A 21,883-nucleotide genomic window follows, 5' to 3' on the forward strand; every position below is an offset into this window, starting at 1 on the left:
TTTTTTTTACCAAAACAAATCTCTAATAATTGTTTTGTAGCTTTAGGAACAATTTTATTTTTCAACCGTTAGAAATCTTACAGTTATTTGTGGTTATCCTTTCAGAAGAGCAATCAGTCAATAAAGTTTATTTGTATAGCCCCTCAGTAGTGGGGCTGCACAGTGGCGCAGTTGGTAGAGCTGTTGCCTTGCAGCAAGAAGGCTCTGGGTTCAATTCCCGGTCCTGGTCTTTCTGCATGGAGTTTGCATGTTCTCCCTGTGCATGCGTGGGTTTTCTCTGGGTACTCTGGTTTCTTCCCACAGTCCAAAAACATGACTGTCAGGTTAATTGGCCTCTCCAAATTGCCCCTAGGTGTGAGTGTGTGTGCATGGTTGTTTGTCTTGTGTGTCTCTGTGTTGCCCTGCAACAGACTGGCGACCTGTCCAGGGTGACCCTGCCTCTCGCCCAGAACGTTAGCTGGAGATGGGTGCCAGCAACCCTCCCAACCCTAATAAGGGACAAGGGTGTAAAGAAAATGGATGGGTGGATTTCAGTAGTAAGGCAGTTCAAGGTGCATTACATAATAAAAACAGAATATTACAAAGTTCACAAGATGGCCTTGCCTTCAGTATTTTGCAAATTAGATTGATTTTATTAAAAAGATAATTTATTAGTCCATGTCTGCCATTTGAAACTCCCCACAGGGGGCATGATTTTTATGTCTTTTATCTTCTTACAGGGATAGAGATATTTTTAATTTAAAAAGGACAAAAAGGTTGTTGTTTTTTCATTTCTATCTTTAATCACACAAAGCAAAACAGCACAACACAAAACAACAGAATTAGCATTTTCTTTCTCTGTCGGTACTCTAACTGCTGTGATTACACTTCCAGCAATGTTAGTGATTCTGACCAGGATTGAAGTCTGTGAGCTCAGACCGAAATCAGCCTCCTGTGGTTTGACTGCAGGAACTCCTGTGATGATCCGTTTCACGCACGCACGCATGCACGCACGCATGCACGCACGCACGCACGCATGCACGCACGCACGCACGCACGCACGCATGCACACACAGCTACCAAATGGTTTGTGTCTTCAAAATATCAAAATCAAAAAAAGTGTACGAAAATTTCGGTACTGGAATCACCTTTTTCATCTCCTGAGTGCACTTTTCAGTGACACGTCTAGGATGGTGAATAATGGCTGCTGACTAAGATGAGGAGTGTAATGCTTTCCACTTTCCCTCCTCTGTACACTTTCAGACTCATCGTTGCTGTTGATTCCATTTGTGCTAAATTAGCCTCGTGCTTTCAAGGTTGATGTTCTTTGAATGCCAATGAAAATGAGGAGAATTTATTTCATTCACCTTTAACAGCTTTCTTCCAATTCATGCCATGGCCAGACCTTCATTTGCCAAGTGCTACACACAAGCAAAGAAAAGCAGTTCCGGCTGATGAAAGGCTTTTTTTTCCCTTTTTTTTTTTTTCCAGAATAAACACATCTAAAATATTTGTCTGGGTTTTCAGACAGCCCCTATGGGCCAACAAAAAGAGCAACTGAGCAGAATCTGCAAAGCACGACAAATCTACCAACATCTGGCAGTTGTATCGTAACTCAGTCAACCCAGATGGAAACTGAATTAAAAGATTACGTTTTTTTTTTAATCAATCAATTAATGAAACAAATAGATGAACAAATAAATACACACACAAAAAATATTCGAAAGCAACCAGCTGCCTTCTGATGTTACCACCTGTGGAGACAATCTGGTACAACTGCAAACCTAACAAGATGCGTTCCTTCACCAAACCTGACTGGCCGGGCAAGGAGATAAATTAATCAGAGCAGCCAGAATTCACAAGCTACCTCTGGCAGAGCTGCAGTGATTAACCAATACAGACAAAAACAAGGAAACTATTAATTGTGTGCCTTTTGAATGCTTCCTTTCTAGAAGTGTTGAGAATGAAAAAATTGCTATAAGAAACATTTACGTTGCTTTCAAAGTTTGCCACAAGTAATGTAAGGAACACAGTAAATAAATGGGAGAAGATGCTCTGGTCAGGGAGAGAAAAATGAAACATCATGACTGACATGCAAAGCCGCATCTATGACAGGAAGCTGAAGCATGGTGATGGCAGCATAGTGATGTGGGGAAACATTTTATTTGTTCTCAGCAGGAACAGAGAAACTTTGGCCTGCTGTTGTCTCTGATCTGCTGGTTGTAATTGCCAGAGACATATTTACATATGTTGCCATGTATGGACCAAACCGGACGGAGCCAAGATAATATGAATGTGAAAGATTCTGAATGTGGCTGCAGGACAAAACGTTTTGTTTCCCAACCGCCACTGACATATTGGTTGGACTAAAGCTGTTACAGGTGCTGTTCCCAAAGTTTTTTGCTTAGATTTTGTTATTTACAAAGCATAAATTGGAATAGAATTTTTTTTTTCTTTGAAGCTTTTGCAGGATCACAACACCTTCCACTCAGTAAATGGAGTTGCAGATGCATTTCAGCACCGCTGGTCTTGGCTATGTGTTACAGTGTGTGTATGCGTGTGTGTGTGTGTGCGTGCGTGCGTGCGTGTGTGTGTGTGGAAAGCAGATAAAGAAGACAGACATGGGGCAGGTGTAGGCTCTGGGTTATTAGGCCAGGTAAACAGAAGACGCTTGTGTAACTCTGGCTGATAATTCACTGACCTTTACCTTTTACACTCTAATGCATTCTAATAGGCCAGCAGATCCCAGCATGTTTCCTTTGTTACCAACACACACACACAAACACACACATAAGCACACACGCTTTATGATGGCCATTCATCACAATGACATACATACACATGTACACACACCTATCTGGTTGTCTGGGAGATCAAAGCGTTTATATTCCTCTACCTAAAAGCTCCTGAGAGAAGGAGGAATCCTCGATCTGTTAAACACACGCTCACTTGCTGAAAAGGATGCAAACTGAGGAAACAATTAATGTTCATCATGTTTAAAACGTATTATTTTTCCTGACCAATTAGTGCCAAAGAAAATGAATGGATTGTCAGTTTTACAAATGCCAGCCAATGGCATGTCAAGCAATGTTGCACCTAGGTATGTTACCATTCCAAGCTGCTTTGTTTTTAGAATGATTGAGAAAAAATAGAATAATTTGGAGTTACACTGTACAGAAAAATCCATGAAACGAGGGAATTTGCAAAGGAGCAGGTGGAGAGGATTCACAGCAACAAATACAGAAAAAAAAATCATTTACGAAAATAATAATAATCAGCTGCACTGTTAGTTGCCATTTTAAAATAAAAAATATCTCAAGTATTTTTTTTTGTTCATTCTTTATATTTCTTACCTGAGTCAAGTTTGCATAAACTTTAAATTTGAAAGCCCTGTCTTTATGTTTATCTGGAACATATGGGCCCTTCCATCCTTAATTCACACTCTTACAAGTGAGTATTTAAACAAAATGTAATTTACATAGAAAATTGGTATTTGAATTAGTGTAGAAAATTGGCTGATTCAAATCACCCAACAATGGTGCATCAATGTTCTTTTATGGCCATTTCATTCCCTCGGCATAAATCATGTAGAAAACCAGTGGGGTGAGCTGCAGAGAAGACAACTCACCCCAGCTGGGACTCAGGAGGCCACCCTCAACTTTTAGTCGCAGGGATCTTGGATACAGATTCCCAGTCCAACACACCTGAATCAAATGGCTGAATTACCTCCTCGGCACGCAGTAAACCTCCACAGAGTTCAACTAATGAGCTACTTATTGATGCATTTGTGCTGAAGCAGATGTAACATCTAAACCCTGCAGGAAACCTGTCCTCAACGGCTGGAGCCTGGGACCCCTGATTTAAAGTGACTGTGCAAAAAAGGAATAATCAAAGATCTCTCTTTCTGTATGAGTGATTCATCCTACTGGGGACAAATTACACCCAGCAGGAAAGTCAATAAGTGTACCACTGGGGATTTTGTCTAAAACCTCTTTTTCTGAACTTGTGAATTTCTCCTCGACTGAATAAATGTGCTCAGATGAAAGGTTGGCTCTCTCTAGAAATGTTCCATGTTAAATAATATGTCTGCATTAAATGAAAGGCTTCTTACATATCTTTACCAGGAATGCCAACGGATATGCAGACAGCGTGTGAATTGCTCACTGATTTGTAGAATATTTTTTCTGTCTGGTTTTAAAGTGTTGCATCTGTATACAGTGTCTTGTGTTTGCTCTTTGCTAGTTCCCTCTCTAGTTAACTGTGAGGGACCGAGACCTGCCAGAGGTGGCCCACAACATGCAAAAGGATGACCGGTCCGGGGACGACAGCCAGCGGGAAAGTGTAAGCTAACACCAGTTTTTATAGTTTTTTTAAAAATATGCTTTAGGATGGATCAGATTTCAGTTATGCTTTTGGGATTTACCCATTAAGGACCACAGTTTACATCTAAGGTGGCACAGTGAGATTGCATCGAAACCCAATAACTGTGATGCATGTCGTAGTACGAAGATTGAAATTCTGAGCATGCTTTACAGAGTCGACAGTTTGACTCCGCCATTTAGCAGAAAGGTCTTTTACTTGAATATTTTACATGCACATCCCTGAATACTGATGCTCAATTTATATGTTGAGTGAATTGTTTATTTTCTATTTTCCAAAACAATGTTCCACATGATATTCAAATTTCTCTGCTGGGTGACATAGTGGCGCTTATGTCTGGTACAAACCTCATATATGGACATGCACTCTGTTATACCATCATAGCCCTATTTTACTCTTCACCTAAAATTGTTGATTTCTCTGAATAGCGAAGTCTCATTTTGTTTATTCATCTGTCCTAATTCCTGATGTCTCACATAAAGACAAAAGGTTAATTGGATTTAAATACCAGAAAATCTTCACCGGTTCCCTCTGGAGTAGCTCAATGCAGTATATCAGTCCATAGTGGTCGTCATTGATATCGACTATAAACAACAGTATTGTGATTAAATATTTTTCAAAATATATGTTCCCTTTATCTGAAGGCCTACTGCCTACTCAAGCGGATAAACCATCTGGACTTTTTTACGTTGATGGCCACCTTGACATTTATTTCCCCAGAAATTTTATCTTCTCTTTTGAAGTAGTCCACAAACAATATGAATATATATTTTTCCTTGTTTCCTCATAATAAGTGAGTGTTGTATTCAAATAGGAGAAACAATAATTAAATCTATTTTTTGTGTAAAGCCTTAACTGAATATTTATTCAAGTGCTTTACTTCCAAGGTTTTGAATTGCAGAAAAATTGTTTTTGTGGAATCTGGAGTTCCTGATGGAGCTAGTTTCATCAGTAATGAAAAAAACAAAAAAAATAAAAAATATATTTTTTAATGCACAATACCACAGTGAATATAAAAGTAATTGTTCTAGCCATAATAATTTTCCTGTGCTACTGCAGTGAACGAAGGCCATTATTGAGCTACTTCTACTTCCAAACCTTTTCAGAGCTGCAAACTGTAATGATTAAAGTCTTTGTTGCTGAAGAGACATAAATATTTCATGTATATACAATTCAATGGGATGTTTGTTTGACTAAAACATACAAAAAATAATAATTAGAGTGATTTCATCTGTCACACATTTGTCTTCTCAGCTGGTAAGATTCTACCAAGTGAAAAATTCTATAGCTCAAAATTACAAATATTTAACAGAAGTGCAAAGCTGGTATTTTGCATTCTCTTCATCACGTCCTCCCATCCCCCACAACAGCTTCACCGCACCGTCTCTCACACGATGTTGTCAGAGTTGTGTGCAAGCTGTCCATCACCCACCTCTGTCCATCTGGATGGACGAGGCAGGTTCCCAGCAAATCCTCACAAAAACAACACAGATAAGAGTAGAAGGATGAAGATCAGATACAGCAGCAGCAGCCTCTGTCAGGGTTAATCTAACAGACATGAATAAGATATCCAGCCATCCTCCTGACCTTGAGTTCAAGTCCAAATGTAGGTCTGCTGCATGAGACTGTTTTCCGAGAGGACAATAAGATAAAGACGGATCTTTATTTGTCTGACCAAATAAGATAAAGATGTTTATTAAAGACATTTGTGAAAATGTCTTTCAACAGATCTGCTGCTATTTAACACTTGTTTCATTTTTCAACATCTACACATAAGAAAGTCTTTAAATTGAGTGTTTCTGTTCAATCTTCTGTGTGTAGAGGGACATTAACATATTATCTATCACACTGTCTGTAGTTTATTTAAGGATGTATTGAAATAATATGTGAAAACACTGTTAACATCCACTCATCAGCATAAATACTTATTTCGGCTTTTAAATAGATTATTTGAACTGCACCTTTTCCAGGTGGAAGAATAATACAATTTTGATCATTTTTGAGAAAGGAATTGAGTGTATTAGCCTTCTTTCTCCATTCTTAAACCAGTTCAGATGTGTGTTTGGGGTCATGGTTCTGCTGAAACACACATAATTCTGGCACAGTATCTAGGATAATAGTCTCACCATGTTTCCTTCCAAATCAGCCACCTGCTAATTTTGGCGTGCACAAACTGTGTAGCCACATTTATATTGAGGATAGTTTATTTACACTTTATTCGGAGCATTCCACTTATAAGGGAAAAATCATTCTGGCGATTACTTATTATTATTTATTTGGTTGATTATGAGGTGAATGCGGTTGTGGAGTATGCCACAAGGGGGCAGTATAGTGTGAAGACAGAAGGTCCGCCAGGCGGAGGGAACTCTTTTGAACAGTGTTGCGGCTTCCGCTCACGCTACGAAGCGAGGCTGCATCAAGCCAGGGCACAGGTTGTTTTTTGAAGATCCTAACTTATTTTATTCCGTCAGTGACTGCAACTTAGTAATAGAGGTCAAACCCAGATACAGGTGGCCAAGAATCCCAATTAAACATAAAACATAGTTTTGGAGTGGATGAAGGATCTTCACATTAAGCTTCCTGGATTACCTTTTCTATACCTTGACTTAAACTGAATTGTAAGTTTGTGAAACCTTGTTCTACATCAGGAAATTTAACCAATCTAAAAATAAAAATAAAAAAAAACCACACATACAGACTTCCAAAAAATTGTGAACAAACCTGTTTCAAAAACTGATTGGTGCAGATACATTAATATCTAAATATAAATTAAATGTAAGTTGTGGTGTATAGATATTTTTCATCCTGCATGTGTATTTTTTCTATTTCGGTTGAATAGTAAGAATTCCACAAGAAATTTAAAGCTTTGTGCCTTATTTTTTTCTCCTTTTTTTGCATTGCATGGAAACATCTGACTGAAAATGTAGTCAGATAAACTTCAAAAACATTGATGACTATAATTTCTCCAAATCTCCTGCCAGAAAAGAAAGCCAAAGGTCAGCTGTTTGAAAAAAAAAGAAAAATCTAATCAAATGGCATCTTTGCCTCTAAGAATTGCTCAACCTGATTCATGCCAGTGTGCTAAAAACAAAAATAGATACTCCTATTGGCAGAACAGAGCAGACTGTACAAACAGAAAAGGCTGCTGCAAAAACTGTTGGAGACAAGAGCAAATGACCTTTAAAATGGAATAAAACAGCTCCAATGGAGCAAAAATTGTTTGATGATTCACATTTGATGTCTCAGAGGGGGCTTTAGAAGAGAATGTTCTGAAAGACAGTGTCCTGGGGAAAAGTTATTGGATATCTCTGAAATGTACCATTCATTTGTGCTGTAAAATAACAAGGATGATGAATGATTAAATTAGCCAAGAAAGTAATAGCTCATGTCAGACGTGGATGTGACTGGTGACCTCATCAGAGTGAAGCGTGCAGGTCACTGGGTTGCAGCTATGAGACTTGACCTCCCGCCAGTGGGAGAGAATGGGTGGGACAGCTAATTAGAGAGATGGGAGGAAAGCTAAAGGAAGCGATTAAGACGAGAGGTGAGTGTGAAAAACAAACAGAAAGCAGCAGAGAGGCTTTCTCACCGTTCCAAGGGGCACATTAAGGTAGAGCGGGGACACAGGCTGCACTGATGAATACGCTTCCCAAGGCTCCCGGGGGCTGTCCAATCAGGCGGTGCCATTGATGAATAGTCATGAGTCACCTTATCAGCATCGCCATGGTTACGCAGATGTGACTGTGGCCCCGTGAATGTGATGAGGGAACAGAAATGGGCAAAAGGCTCCTCTGTCTCCTTTCCTGTGCACATCTTGATCACCAATTAGAGCCTGGCAGGGAAGCGTTCAGACCAAGTGTTTTGCTTGGTGGCTCAGGTGAATGGCGTGGAAAAAGGCAAGTCAACAGAGGGAAATGAGGAAAAATGACAGTAAGACAGCAGGTGAATGTGCTCGGCAAGGGCGGGCAGACGGGAGATTTTGATCGGTCTTGACTTAAAATCACATTAATTAACGATAAAGCCAGTTGCCAAACAACACGTGCAGGTGATGGCTGACAGGAAGAGGAGATGGGAAGTGGATGACAAGATATTTAATAAAAGAGCAACGAAATTAGATTGGGCAGTTCAGCAGAGAGAAGCGTTATATGAAAAGGGGAGAAGAGGCTGAGGATGAGCAGTAAAAGACCAGCTGTGGCAAACAAAATAAAGAAAACGGACAACAATATACTAGAATCAATGTCTTCTGCTTTCTGTAACACGATAAAATGTAATGAAATTTCTTATATTGTTAAAAAAAAGTTGTTTTAAAGTGCAGTTTTACGAGCATGATGAAACGTGAAGGAAGCTTTAAATCTGTTGGCACACTTGATCATTTGATTTTAATTTAACTACTTGGAGAAGCTATCTATATATATTTTTTACAATCAAATGGTTTGTTTGTGAATGATCTTGTAGACAAGAGTCCAAGCAATTTCTAGTTCTACTTCAGGTTTATTGCAAGAATTTAAATGTCTGGTGACAGTTCTGGGGACTGTGATAACTGTAAGCAGGTGTTTCAAAATCGTTTTTCATGTAATTTACTACAAACTGTTATTTTTGTGAACATCAGAATTGAAGTGCCTTGTCTAAGCCCTATTTGCAAATGTTTTCAAAAGAACAAACCTGATCTAATGAAGAAAATTAATTTTTTAAAAAGTGGTTAATGAAGTACTTATTTGGGACAGATTATTTAGTTTAATGGTTTTGTGATCCCTGAGCACTGCCATAAATCTTTCTCAAACATTTTACTGCTGCACAATACACAGAACAGGTCAGTGACATGATACCGTCGTTAAGAACCGTCTACTTGCCGCTCATTTGTGGGGGCCACAGAAAACATTGTCAAATGCTTTTCAGCCTCTGCTTATCTACGCGCTTATTCACGAGTCAGTGAAGCAATCTGCAACAAATTCAAAACATGTAATTGGATTTGCATCACCATACAACGGGGAGGTCCTCAGGCACTCAAAATATCTCTCTGGGCCAAATATTTTTTTTTCTTTTTTATCAGTGCGGTCTTCACGCAGTTTTCTGTGTTGAGCCTGCATATAAATGTTGCTTAATTCTCGACTCAGAGGGGTTGAGCAGAGTCTGATTTGTATTTAATCTTCTAATTTACAGCGTGTGTGGAGAAACATTATTGCCCGCTAACCGTTCTCATTTCGCTGCCTGTTGACTGTGTTTAAAGTGCGATTAATCTTGCATGAGATGTTTGGCGGTGTGCTCGTTCCACGACCGGAGGTTGATGAATGAAGAGTGATGTTTAAACAATTGCCTGCAAAGGTCGTTTGTGAGGATACAAAGATGTTTGCTGACCTCTTAGAGTGAAGGTTTGCCTCTGTTTACTTCAGGAAGTGGCATCTTTCTGGCTTTTCCTTCTGTTGAAGCAGAGCAGATTCTAATTGTTTGTCTTTATAACACCTTTATTGAAACTGCTACCAGGCTCAGCTATACATCTTGAAGTTTCCACATTACAGCACAGCGATAATGACCTTCTGCCCAGATGATGAAATAAAAGAAAATGTACTTTGTCCAGTTTAATAGCTTCAGCCAAGAAATCAGGCTTTTTTTTTTCCCTCGTCTGCTTCTGATGCTAAGATTGTCTTCTCCCTAATGGTTGCAGGCATTTTATCTCATTTTAATTTTGTTATGCATCAAGCAACACGCAGTAATGCCCGAAGCTTCAGAAAACTCTAGGTCATGTCCCTGCCATTTACCATGATCGGACTGATGAGTGACCTCTGATTCTTGCCTTGTAATATTGCACAGCTTTGTAATAGCAAGACAGGGGAAATCCCTCCAGGAAAACACACCGCCAATGACTTTTTATTTTTTATTTATTTTTTGGTCTTTAATGTGTTTTACACTGCAGATTATGTTACAGCTATTTAGAGGGCAGAATTTGGAAGAAAAATCATCCCATAATCTTCCAATCAAATAGAAGCTCATTTCACCACCAGCTTTACTTTGTGCGTTATTTAAGATTAGGAGGCTAAAGTCAAGAATTGCTTCACAGTCTTTGGGCAATGCAGTTTTTTTTTTGGAGGGGGGGGGGGTGTCTATTTAGTAATGCTCTTATCTTGCAGTAGTGGTTAAATTTTAACGTATAAATAATTTTGGTAGCTATTATTCGCTTCCCAGATTTGTTTCATGTGGTGGTGCATTCAGTAGCAGCTTCTTTTACTCCCACATGCCTCGGCTGATTTGATCCCCAGAGCATTCTCAAACTATTTTTGTCATGTTGATGTTGAAGGCCACATTATCCTTTAGGTAGGAACACTGCCATTTTTTTTATGTATGTGGTTTATGTCACTGTGACCTCCTGGTGAATAGCATGTTCCTTAGAATCCAGGCAAAACATTACCCACAGAGTTGTACTGTCACTGCAGGTTTCACTATTCCACATACAGTACCTTGATTTATTAAGTTATTTATTAATGTATTACAATTTTATGTGATACATCAAGACAAATAAGGGTGTAGTTTCGAATTGGAAAATTGTTTTGACTATATCTATGTTTTTGTTAATAAAGAAAAATCGAAAAGTGTGCATTTCTATTCATCCTCGTGAGTAAATGCTTTGTTGAACCACCTTTTGTTGTCGTTATGGCTGCATATATCCGGGTTGCCCATGTACAGGCTAATGGTTTTACCCATTCTCCTTTGGAGAAATAGTTCAAATTCAACCAAATTGGAAGGTAAATATCTGAGCATAGTTTGTCACAGGTTGCCATGGATTCTCATTAGACCTGGATTTTGACTGCACCATTCTAACACATGAACATGCTTTGTTCCCAAGTCCCCTCTGGCTTTATGTTGCAGATCATGTTCCTCTCTGAGGTCTTATGTAGTTCCTAACTGACTTTCGTCTGGGATTTTCCCTGTATCTTTCTCCAGTCAACTTTTTCAAACAGGAGGCAAGTAAGAGGTGACCTTTTGCTCCAAGGAGGTGGGAAAAAAAAAACTGGCAATAATTGTGATTTTATTAAATTTGTTCATTCTTGTGAACAAATTTACAAGAACAATAAACTCATTGTTTATTTTATACAAGTCAGTACAGTCTTGGCCTCTGAAAGCAGAGAATATTCTACAACAGCTGCAGAAGGCGCTGCAACTCACTCCTCTAGGCAGCACTGTTTGTTCATTCTGAAATGCACTTAGATCCTTATGCATATTGCATATTTTTGTTACTTTTAGCTGAAATTTGGAAAAATTTCCCAGCTACCGTTTTTCTGATTGTTCCTCGGTAATGAGGATGCATAGAGTATTTAACTTCTCATTCAGGGATTGATAATGCACTGACCGCGTGACTCTTATAAAAGACAGCAGATACCCAGCCTGGAATGTTGCACATTTCCTGCCATTATTTCTCATATCACATTTTCCCCAAATAACACCAGAGTAAAAAAAAAAGAGGAGAGTTTTGTGCTATCGTGTCCACGGTGTTGCTTTGCCTTTGAAACATACATTAGAGAGCTACCATGCTGTGAGCCTTGATGTTCTGCAACCTTGATGGGAGCATGTACATGTGCACAAAGTACCACATCAAAATCAGAATATGCATGAGTATTCAAATGCTCAACGAAGGATCTGCAGGAGACTTACTTAAGCAGAAGTTGATAAAATATTGTGGCTTTTTATACACATATATATATATATATATACGGCAGGATGAGGCTAAAAATACAGAAACAACTTGATATGACAGTAGCAGCAGACTCATAACAGGCTGAAGGAGATGTTTCATAGAGGATTATACAGGTAAGCTTACAGAAAAAGTTTGAACCTGTGTCTATGTAAATAGATGGATGGATGGATGGATGGATGGATAGATGGATGGATAGATAGATAGATAGATAGATAGATAGATAGATAGATAGATAGATAGATAGATAGATAGATAGATAGATAGATAGATAGATAGATAGATAGATNGATAGATAGATAGATAGATAGATAGATAGATAGATAGATAGATAGATAGATAGATAGATAGATAGATAGATAGATAGATAGATAGATAGATAGATGCCAAGAATGTAATTTTCTGGTAATCCTTGTGATCTAATGTGGAAGACAAAAGAAGCTCTTCTTTTTATCACCCCACAGTTTTACAGCTTTGTTTTTGCAGTAAAGATGCTTACACTGCTTGTAAATACCAGAATCTCTCGCCATGGAATAAAGCTGAAACCTCTATCAGATTTTTTAGCCCGACAATGCCTGCATAAAATGCAAGAAAATCCATGATCCATGTTTTATGAGAAATTACTCCTATTACAGCAGAGTAACAAAAAACAATTGTGAATGAATTATTCTTAAAACAAAAAAGCCACCCATACAATAACCCTGAAATAAAATGTTCTGGCTTGTTAACAACGCAGTCACAGCTTTTACAGAAAAAAAAAAAGAAAAAATGGTGAGAGCTGCCAATGAACTCTCAGACAAACAGGAATACTAAATGTCTTTTTCAGCCTGGTGATTCACTGCACTTCCTTCAAACCAATCTTTTTTTTAATTACCTTGCTTGTTTCCTTGACATCTTTCTTTCTTTTTCGTGTTAACTTCTTTCTGCTTCTGCCACTCCTCCTCTTGCCTCAGGGTATTCCCCAGAATCCATTTAAGTTTCTCCACTGATAAAAAAATTAAAAAAATAAATCTATTGCAGCAGTAAAATCAGAGAACAGAGATGAATGATGGTGCTGATCATGAATAGTTGCACAGACTGAGCTGACTCTGCCCTCTGGGCAGAAATTAAGAGAGTGCATTCCTGTTTTTTAATCCAGCCCTTGAAGCAACTCATGATAACAGATATTTTGTAAAGTAACTAATAGAAGAAAGACACTGTGTGAATATTTTTGTTGTCTAAGTGATTTCTACGACTTGGAATTTTAACTTTTATGAGGAAATAGTTCTGTTTTTTAAACTTATGATGTATACAGTCTAAAATATATAAATTCATCAAGTCATTGTGATAAGGTGAAGGTCGAAAAGGTGATGATATTTGTTTCTGTGCGAGAAAGTGAGAGAATGCCTTTTAGCTTTGCCTCAGGTTTCACTCAGGCACTCTTAGCAGATGCTATTGATAATAGTAAGCTTAAAAAAAAAACCGAGGGAAAGCTGCAGGGGAACAACTTCTTGCAGAGTGAGTGCACACACCGCATACTAATAATTCACCAACTATGTGTCTGTGAGAGTAATTGTCATAAAAACCAAACAAAGCCACGGAGTTGAGATATCGTCCAGAAATCGTCCAAAAGCCAAGCGATGCCATCTGAATTTTGGTGGCCTATTAATCTCTGAAAAGGTCAAAAGAAGAAAGAGCACTTTCAAACCAATCTCATAAAAGATTCAACTGATGCATTTCCCATTCGCTGGAATCTAAGTGAAATGAATTAATTCATCGATCGTGAACACAAGAGTGAGTAACTTGAAAAGATTCGCATGTAAAAAGCCTTTTGGATCTCGAGTGGCCGAGCCTGGAAACGGCACTGCATTATGATAAGAAATGAGTAATGTCTGACGTGCAGCAGGACCATTGAAATGTGAAATCCTGAGAAGGAGTTCATATCAAGTCAGTTCATCAGATTGTATGTGGAAGGCAAGAAGTGGACCGAGCAGAGTGGGGAAAAATATTCTAAAATGAAGGATAATAAGGCAGGATTTCAGTCCTCAGATAAGGAAGAGTTTGATGTGGGGAAAAATACCTGAATGGTGCCAGTATTGAACCACCTGCATCTCTGTGAAGCCTCACATCAAGAGTTTTCATCAAAGGCTACAACCCCCTACAGAAACAGTGGATTAATTATTTTTTCTTTTTGTCTCATACATTTTATTCCACATCCATTTTTAACCACTTCCATAATAAAAGCGTAAATCAAAGCAGAGCGTGAGCTGTTTAATTTAATTTTTTTCTTCAGCTGCTGCCCCTTAAGATGCATTTTCATACTGGTTGCAGATATTAAAATGAGTAATTCAAAGCAGTCGTATCCGGGTGTGCACGCAAACTTTCTGTCAAACAAGACTACTTGTGCGTCCGTGAAATACGACTCAGATTATCTTTAGGAATCTTGCAAGGTAAGAGCTCAATTTAGAGTCTGACCCATTTTACATCGATTTCTTAAACTGCCCGTTCCCCTAAAATTAGATCAACTGGATTAGGTACTTTTTCACCGAGACCAAAAGAGAGTTTCACTGTGTCGCAGAGCTAATTTAAGGACCTGAAGTATCACTTCGTCTGGATCTTTTAAACTATTAGCCTTTGCAGAAAAGCTGATTGGGATGGGTTTCCTGACAGGAAGATAAATTGCCATCATAAAACGGCTAACCTTCAATTTGCCAAAACTTAAGCACTTTACCAATAGATGATTGCAAAATATTTGTTCAAGTTGCATTTCAAAATTGTGTTTTTCTCGTACATGACTGTTAAAAAGCTCCATCTTACTAATGAAATTGTTAACAGGGCACATTTAAAAAACAGCTAAAGCTGTTTTATCATCTTTCAGATTTTGAGATTTATTTTATTTGAGCTCTGTGACTGGAGTTGTTCCTGTGGTTTACATTATATAACTTCTACTTTTGTTCTGTTTGGATGATGTTCCCTATATTTTTCTGCCATATTAACCTCCTTCAGTTGCATCGCATTGGGTGACTCACCTGATTGTCCATATACTTCCAGTGAAAGATACAGCATTGAATAAAGAATGGAAATAAACTCTTCAAAACATTTCAGTGTTACTCCCAGTCACAATGCTAACCCTAGCATTAAAGTTCATGGTTCATGGTGACAGCATCTGGCTAAGAATGTCCAATATGTGGTGCATGTATTCTCAAATGTTCTCTAAATAAAAATCTGCACCGTTTATGCAATTTTAACAAAAGTATCTAATCACATATAAATGTTAGTATTTAAGTATGCTCTTTGCTAATAAAAAAGTCTCAAAAATATTGGGCTAATATTGTTTATAAACACACATTTATTGCTAGATCAGTAGTTCATAAATCATTCTTGCTGGGTGTGAGGATGGGAATAGTACAACAGATCATCACTGGGCAACACAGAGGCACACAAAACTTGCAATCATGCACACTCTCATTCTCAATTAAGGGCAAATTAGTGACACTCGTACAACCTCCGAGCAGAAGTCCATGCAAACCAAGACTTGAAGCTAGGAACTTCTTGCTGCAAGCCGACACAAGCCACCCACTGCTTTATCATGTTCACTTGTGAGATATAAATTGCTTTTTAGAATATATTTTCATTGTGTTACAGGGTTGTATGTTTTAAGTCAGACCTGAACATTTAAGAGAAGCTGGTTGGCTGATGCATACATTAGTACCGACTGATTCTATGTTGTCAAGCTGCAAATAGTAACTAACCCTCTGATTAGAATAGAAATTGTGCATTAATTTCATGGTGGGAGGGTAAAGATTTTGAAAACGTAGCTGATAAAATCTGCTCCTCAAACAAGGTCACTTCCCCATAACCTCATTTGTCTGTTTCAAACTTTTTAAAAATAACTGCAATTTCTTTGCAGAAAATATTCTACAACTGTTGTGTGGTACCGTGACCCTGCAAGGAAAGTGGGTATAGGCAATGAATAGATGGATAGACACTAACAGCAGACTTTCAATATGAAAAATGCAAATGTCTAAATATTTACCCATATGCTTCAGACCATGCTCTTGCTTTCCTTCGTATATTATCAATCTTCCTCTTATTTTAAATGCTTTTCCCACAAATTAAAGTTTGTTTGATGTTTATTGGAAATCCATCCACTGGGGTCAAATCATGTAATTGGCCACATTGGAACAGGTCAATCTGACAACACAGATTATAATATGAAGTCCACTGAGAGCACAAGAGAGTCATTGCAGACCAATTAACCTTTCCCTGATCCCACTTATCATAGAGAGACACTTGAGGCATTAGGAGGGACAGCCAAAGTGAGTGAAAATGAAGTGATCATGTGCATAATCATGATACAGTAGGAACACACACATGTATACTGAGTATCCTAATGATAAAAACAGAGATGAAACAAATAACTGATCATCTTATTCATTGTTCTGCTGAAAAAAACACACAGGGATCCAAACTCTGATGCCATTTTCAGATTGTCATATAACACTTTGAACTGTCTTACTGCTAAAATGTACAATACAAATAAACCTAACTTGACTTGCCTAAACAATAGCCTAATCTGGAAAGTCATAGCTTCTTGAACCCAATTATGGTACTTTTTGCATTGCTGTAGGACGCCAAGTAGCATTCGGTGTGCAGAAGACCGATGTTGCATTGAAGGGTCCACCAGACACACCTCAAAAGTCCAGTATCTCTAACTCACTGAGTTTGGTAAATCTCCATGTACCATACAGTGTATGCTCCAATAAGTTCTGCTTCAGCTACTACATAAGCCGTATTGAGGAGATCAACCTGTTGTTCCACTGAGATCTTAAGCAAGCTCAAGTTGTGACCTTTATCTCATCGGCATTGTTGGATCTGGTGCGTCTCCTGTTCCTCTTAACAATACTCTCTAGATCATCTATGGGCTTCAGGTCAGAGAAATTTGCTGCAATCAAATTAATTGTCAAACCTGGCTGTGTTTGCCCAGTCCTACTGGAAATTCAAATCAGCATCTCTATAAACCTTACCATCAGAGGGAAGCTCTTGTTAGCTGCTCTTACAATGAACCAACACTGTGGTACCTCCTCATTGGCCCTTCAGTAGATTCTGCTCACTCTTCCTCCAGATTCTGGGAGTTTGATTTCCATCTAATAGTCAGGTTTACCTTCATTAGACCTTAGACTGTCCAGTTCTTCTTGGACCAGGTCCGACAATTCTGGTGTCTCTGGTTCAAGAGTGGCCTAACACAATGAATGCTACAGTTATAGCTAATTTCTTGGATGATCTTGCATGTTGTGATTCTCAAGGTTCTGAATTCAGCTGAAGTTTAGACTTTAAAGCCTTCCCTTAAACTATTTTATGAATTTTGCTTCACAATAGTTGATCCTTTTACTTGCGAACCACTTTCTACCACAGTTTTTTTCCTTCCCTCTAAACCTTCCATTGTTATACTTGGATGCAACACTGAAAACCCAATGCTAAAGGTCATAGCTCCTTTAGTAATGCCCTTTTGTAGCTTAACCTTCTCGGGGAGTGTGTCAAGAACTGTCAGCTGGACAGTTCTTGACACATCTGTCATGTCTAAAAAGTAGAAAAAAGTAAGTAAAAAAGGAAAAAAAAAACTTTTTGTATTGGTGTCATGTAAGATAAAAAATTTCAAGTACCTGAAATTTGGGATTTGATTTTGCTGGAAGTCATAAGCATCAAAGTTAACTCAGTGACAATTAAGTGTTTATTTCTGTGTAGCAAATCTATGCAATCAGTTCAACTTTTTTGGCTGACATTCTAATTTACTGAGCTGCACCAGTTTGAATGCTCACTTTTTTAGGTATGCAAATATTTCCCCTTGTTAATTAATATCATAGATGCTAAAGGAGAGACACTGGGGAATTTAATGAATGTTTTACAGAGGATTAGAGCCAGCTGAAGGGCAAGTGGGAGCATAACCGAGGGGAGAGAGGGATCAGCTGGCCGTTACATAAGTTCATTCTGTGGTCTGTGATTGTGTCATGAAAGGAATTTAAGATTAGTACTAATTGAATCTCAATGAGTCATTAGCTCCACCTGCTTTACCTACAGCCCACTGAAAAGTGATGGGAACTCATGTTGGCTCCCCCGTTCCTCTCTGTAAGCCACCGTCTGCCAATGAGTCTAATGCAGGTAATTATGTGGGAATGAAAGGCTGCTTGACTTTCTGGATGAAGATTGGCATCTTGATGCATGCAGGGGTGGACGGGTGGGGGGTGAGGTGTGTCAGCTGTAGCTGGTGAGACAGAACTGTCGTGACAGAAAGGGGAGGGATGATAAAGCCACATATACACATATGTAAGTCGGTACTTTAGGGCAATTTTCTTGGTTGATAGAGACATGTGTTGCAGTGAGGAGCAGGGAACAGTGGAGCACAAACTACTGAGGAAATGCATTTGTTTACAGCCGAAGGGGTTTTTTATTTGGCAGCTTGCTGCAGGGTATACATGAACTATTCGGATCAGAGCTGCTGTTAGTGGATGGGCTGTTTAACCTAGCTCAGAAATCTTTAGCTCCGACATCTTAATAATCAGAATTGCTTTATAACTCCTGTCTTTATTTCAGTGAAATAAAACCAAAATAATACAGTCTGGCTCATTTAGTTTTATCATCGTTGGTAGTGTGTTGGGCAGCAGAAAATACTACTACTGTAAGCCTTGGGAATGCCATTGCTATTAATGTTATCGGTACAAAGATGTGAAATCTTTTTAGTTTGCTAAAACCCCAATTAATTTCAGAGTTTCTGCTCCTCGTTTTGCATGCTTTGCTTGTATCTTACATTTAAGCTTCAAACACTCAGCATTATCTTTGCTGTCTGACATTCATTTTTTCTTAACAAGAACAGATCAGATCTTAATTTCATTCTTTCATTTTCCACCCCTGTGCATATAAATGATGTCTAATCTTGCTCCAGTAGAGAACTAAAATCAGTTTTCATTCATTTTTGTTAGTTCTTTGATGTTGCCAATTACTTATTTGATTATATAGGAACAAATTGTATACATGGCTTGCTATTTTACAAGAATCTGTTGAATCTTTTGAAGTAGAATGCCCAAATAATTTCAGTTCAGTCCAATTCAGTTCATTTGATTTGTGTTTTATTCAGTTCACCTAAGTTTGTTTCAGTTCTCTTCAGTTGAAGGTAATTCAGATTGTGTTAAAATAGATATTTTTGAGTCAATTTGATTTTATTAGTAATTTCTTCTCAAGTGCGAGAGAAATTCAAAGAAACAAACTCAAGGCAAATACAAGCAGAAACTGTCACAAAGGTGTATAGACTTATACATTTGCAAACGGGTTTATGGATTCAAAGAAGCTAAAATGTGCTGATCAGTCAGTTCAATAAGATCTGCAATCATTTTTCCGTTTTGGTTTTTGTTTTGCCTTTTCCATTTCTAATTTTTTATGCCCTCTCTTACTGAAGCGCTTTGGATTTTTTTAAATAGATTTTTTATAGATTTTTTTATAGATGTGTTTATGTTTATGTTTATAAATTGAATTACTGTCAGTGAATAATAAGGAATATATCTTTCAAATGGGTGATCCAGGAAGCTGATTCCCAAGCAATGAGGATTAAATCCAGTGTAGTTCTTGGCAAAAGGTCTCCTCGGAGCCTGAGGAGCATCACTCTACTGCTGCAGTAATAGCAAGTACTATGGCCTGGCCATAAAGTACCTTCTGTTTAAACCCCACCAGTCATACTTGCACCTAACAGGGGATAACCCCCTAAACGTTTAGCTGTGATCTCCTGATCCTGTGGTCCTAATCCATAAGGCTCAAAACACACTCACAGCTACAAGCCTCGGGCTTAAAATGTCTTCTGTGAGCAAATCTGCTTCACAGATGGGATAAATATATATGATGTCACAAATCTGACATCTTATCATGATTGTAGCCTGGAGATTAGTTGGATGAGCTACAAAGCAAGAAAACAAACAAACAAAATCAACAAGACAAACTTTTAAAGTAAAGCCAAAAGGTGTTCACTTGAGAATATTCCTTCTGTTTTCCAGCACATTTGCAGGTATTGTTGTTGCTGTTGGACTCCCTGCACTACTGACTGTTTTTACTGTACTACTTACACTTTGTGTCAGAATGTGCAGAAATAAGAGAAACAACATTGACTCTTTGAAAATGTCCATGATGATGCGGCCATTTAAAACACGCTCTGAGTAGAATATGAGCGTTAACGGTTGACCCAACTCTCAACAAGAAATCCTTTTTCATTCATGCAGAACAATGACTCCATGCAGTTTCCAGGAAGATTAATAGCATCTGATCTGTTTCAGTTTGTCATGCTGCCTCACTAGTACACCTTGGTGTGTGCTGGTGTATTGGTGTTTGTCCTAAATCCTGAAAGATACTGTCGGAGCCATTCATTGCCAAGAAAACCTATTACCTTCGTGGTTTTCCCCAAGGACAATACACCACAAAATTGACATGGCATTGAACTCCTGTTTGGTGTTGACTTAGATCATCATTCCCTTCACTGAAGATGGGTGGAATTAAATTCAGATGAATGGTATTAAGTTTGCGGAAACTTATTAATGAGTCAATCATTTGAAACAGCCGCTGTCCTGCAACTGTCAGATTTGCCCCTGCCTTATAACACCTGAAACTGTCAGTAAGAATGAGGATAATAATTCAGTCATTTAATTCATGTATGTTGGTCTCTAGGTGCACATCCACCAGTTGCAGTGCAGTTTACCAGCCCTTGAGGAGTGACTTTGTACACCACAGATCTAAACTACTCCAATAGGTTTTCTCATTTTATAACCCCGATTCAATTTTCTACATAACTTTGTCTCTTTCTTGTCTGCCGTGTTGCTTGGTTTTTCTATGATGCTGTTTGTTCATCAGTTCGTCAAACCTCCAAGGCTTTTCACAGAACAGTTAGATTTACACTGAGGCCAGAATACACACAGGATGGCTCGATTGACTAATTAGACAACTTCTCAAGGCAATTAGTTGCTCTAAGACTTTGGTTTTAGGATATCAAAGTAAACAGGCTGAATATAAATGCATGCCAGACTTTCCAGCTTTTAATTGGAAAATATTTTGTAAACCATGTATCATTTCCTTCCACTTTAAAATCCATTCCAAAAGAAGCTTCTGGTCCTAAGGAGAGAAAATGAAAAAATATTCGGAGGGTCTTAGTAATTTTACAACCCCCTGAAAGCATTAGGAATAGAAAGTTGTCTTCAATAAGTTTAGTTCTGAATAAATTTGTTAATTCATTTACAAAAGTAGCATCCAAAAGAGCTGTATTAAATTGTAAGCAAGGCAAACCTTGCTTCAGATGAGTGTTTTGAGAGGGAAGGCTCTGCTGCAGCCATTACTGCACCAGAATCAACTTTTCTGATAACCACTTAATGGTTTATTGACCACCCGATGTCTTTCCTCCAGGTTAACTTGCCACTGTAAAATGAGTTTCTGTCTTCTCACTCTCGTCTCATCTCAGACGTTTAAAGTCTTCATTTTTTCAGGCGGCTGTCTCTGCCCTCAGCTGGAGCTCTTATCCGTATTTTTTTCCCCCCACTCTCCCCCTCTCTTGTCTGTACAGTGTCATTTTCACTTGGAGCTTCTACTTCTTCTCAAGTGAATCACTTTGTGTTTGAACCTTTTGTCAAGTAAAAATGGGATACAGCGTTCTCATTCATGATGTGTAATTTCCCTTAGTAGCTGTTTATTTGATAAAACACACTATCGGGTGTGTATTCCTGAATGCACGGCTACTATATTTGCATTTGCTGGGAACCATATCTGCAAGGTTATTGATGCAGCAAAGAATAACTTTTAAATTAAATTCAAAATAGGCAGCCTTGCTCTAGTGGC

General features: G+C 38.3%; 1 protein-coding gene across 1 annotated transcript in view; it reads left to right on the forward strand.

Annotated features, from left to right (window-relative positions):
- The window catches only part of pde4d (phosphodiesterase 4D, cAMP-specific), a 203,704-nt gene that overhangs the window by 16,575 nt on the left and 165,246 nt on the right, over positions 1-21,883 (forward strand). The window contains exon 2 of the mRNA XM_008418380.2: positions 4,222-4,320. Coding sequence (XP_008416602.1) covers positions 4,276-4,320 — 45 coding nt within the window. The 5' untranslated portion in view covers positions 4,222-4,275. The remainder of the gene's footprint in view (positions 1-4,221; positions 4,321-21,883) is intronic.

The sequence above is a fragment of the Poecilia reticulata genome, linkage group LG9 (genome assembly GCF_000633615.1).
Source record: "Poecilia reticulata strain Guanapo linkage group LG9, Guppy_female_1.0+MT, whole genome shotgun sequence".
Lineage (NCBI taxonomy): Eukaryota > Metazoa > Chordata > Actinopteri > Cyprinodontiformes > Poeciliidae > Poecilia > Poecilia reticulata.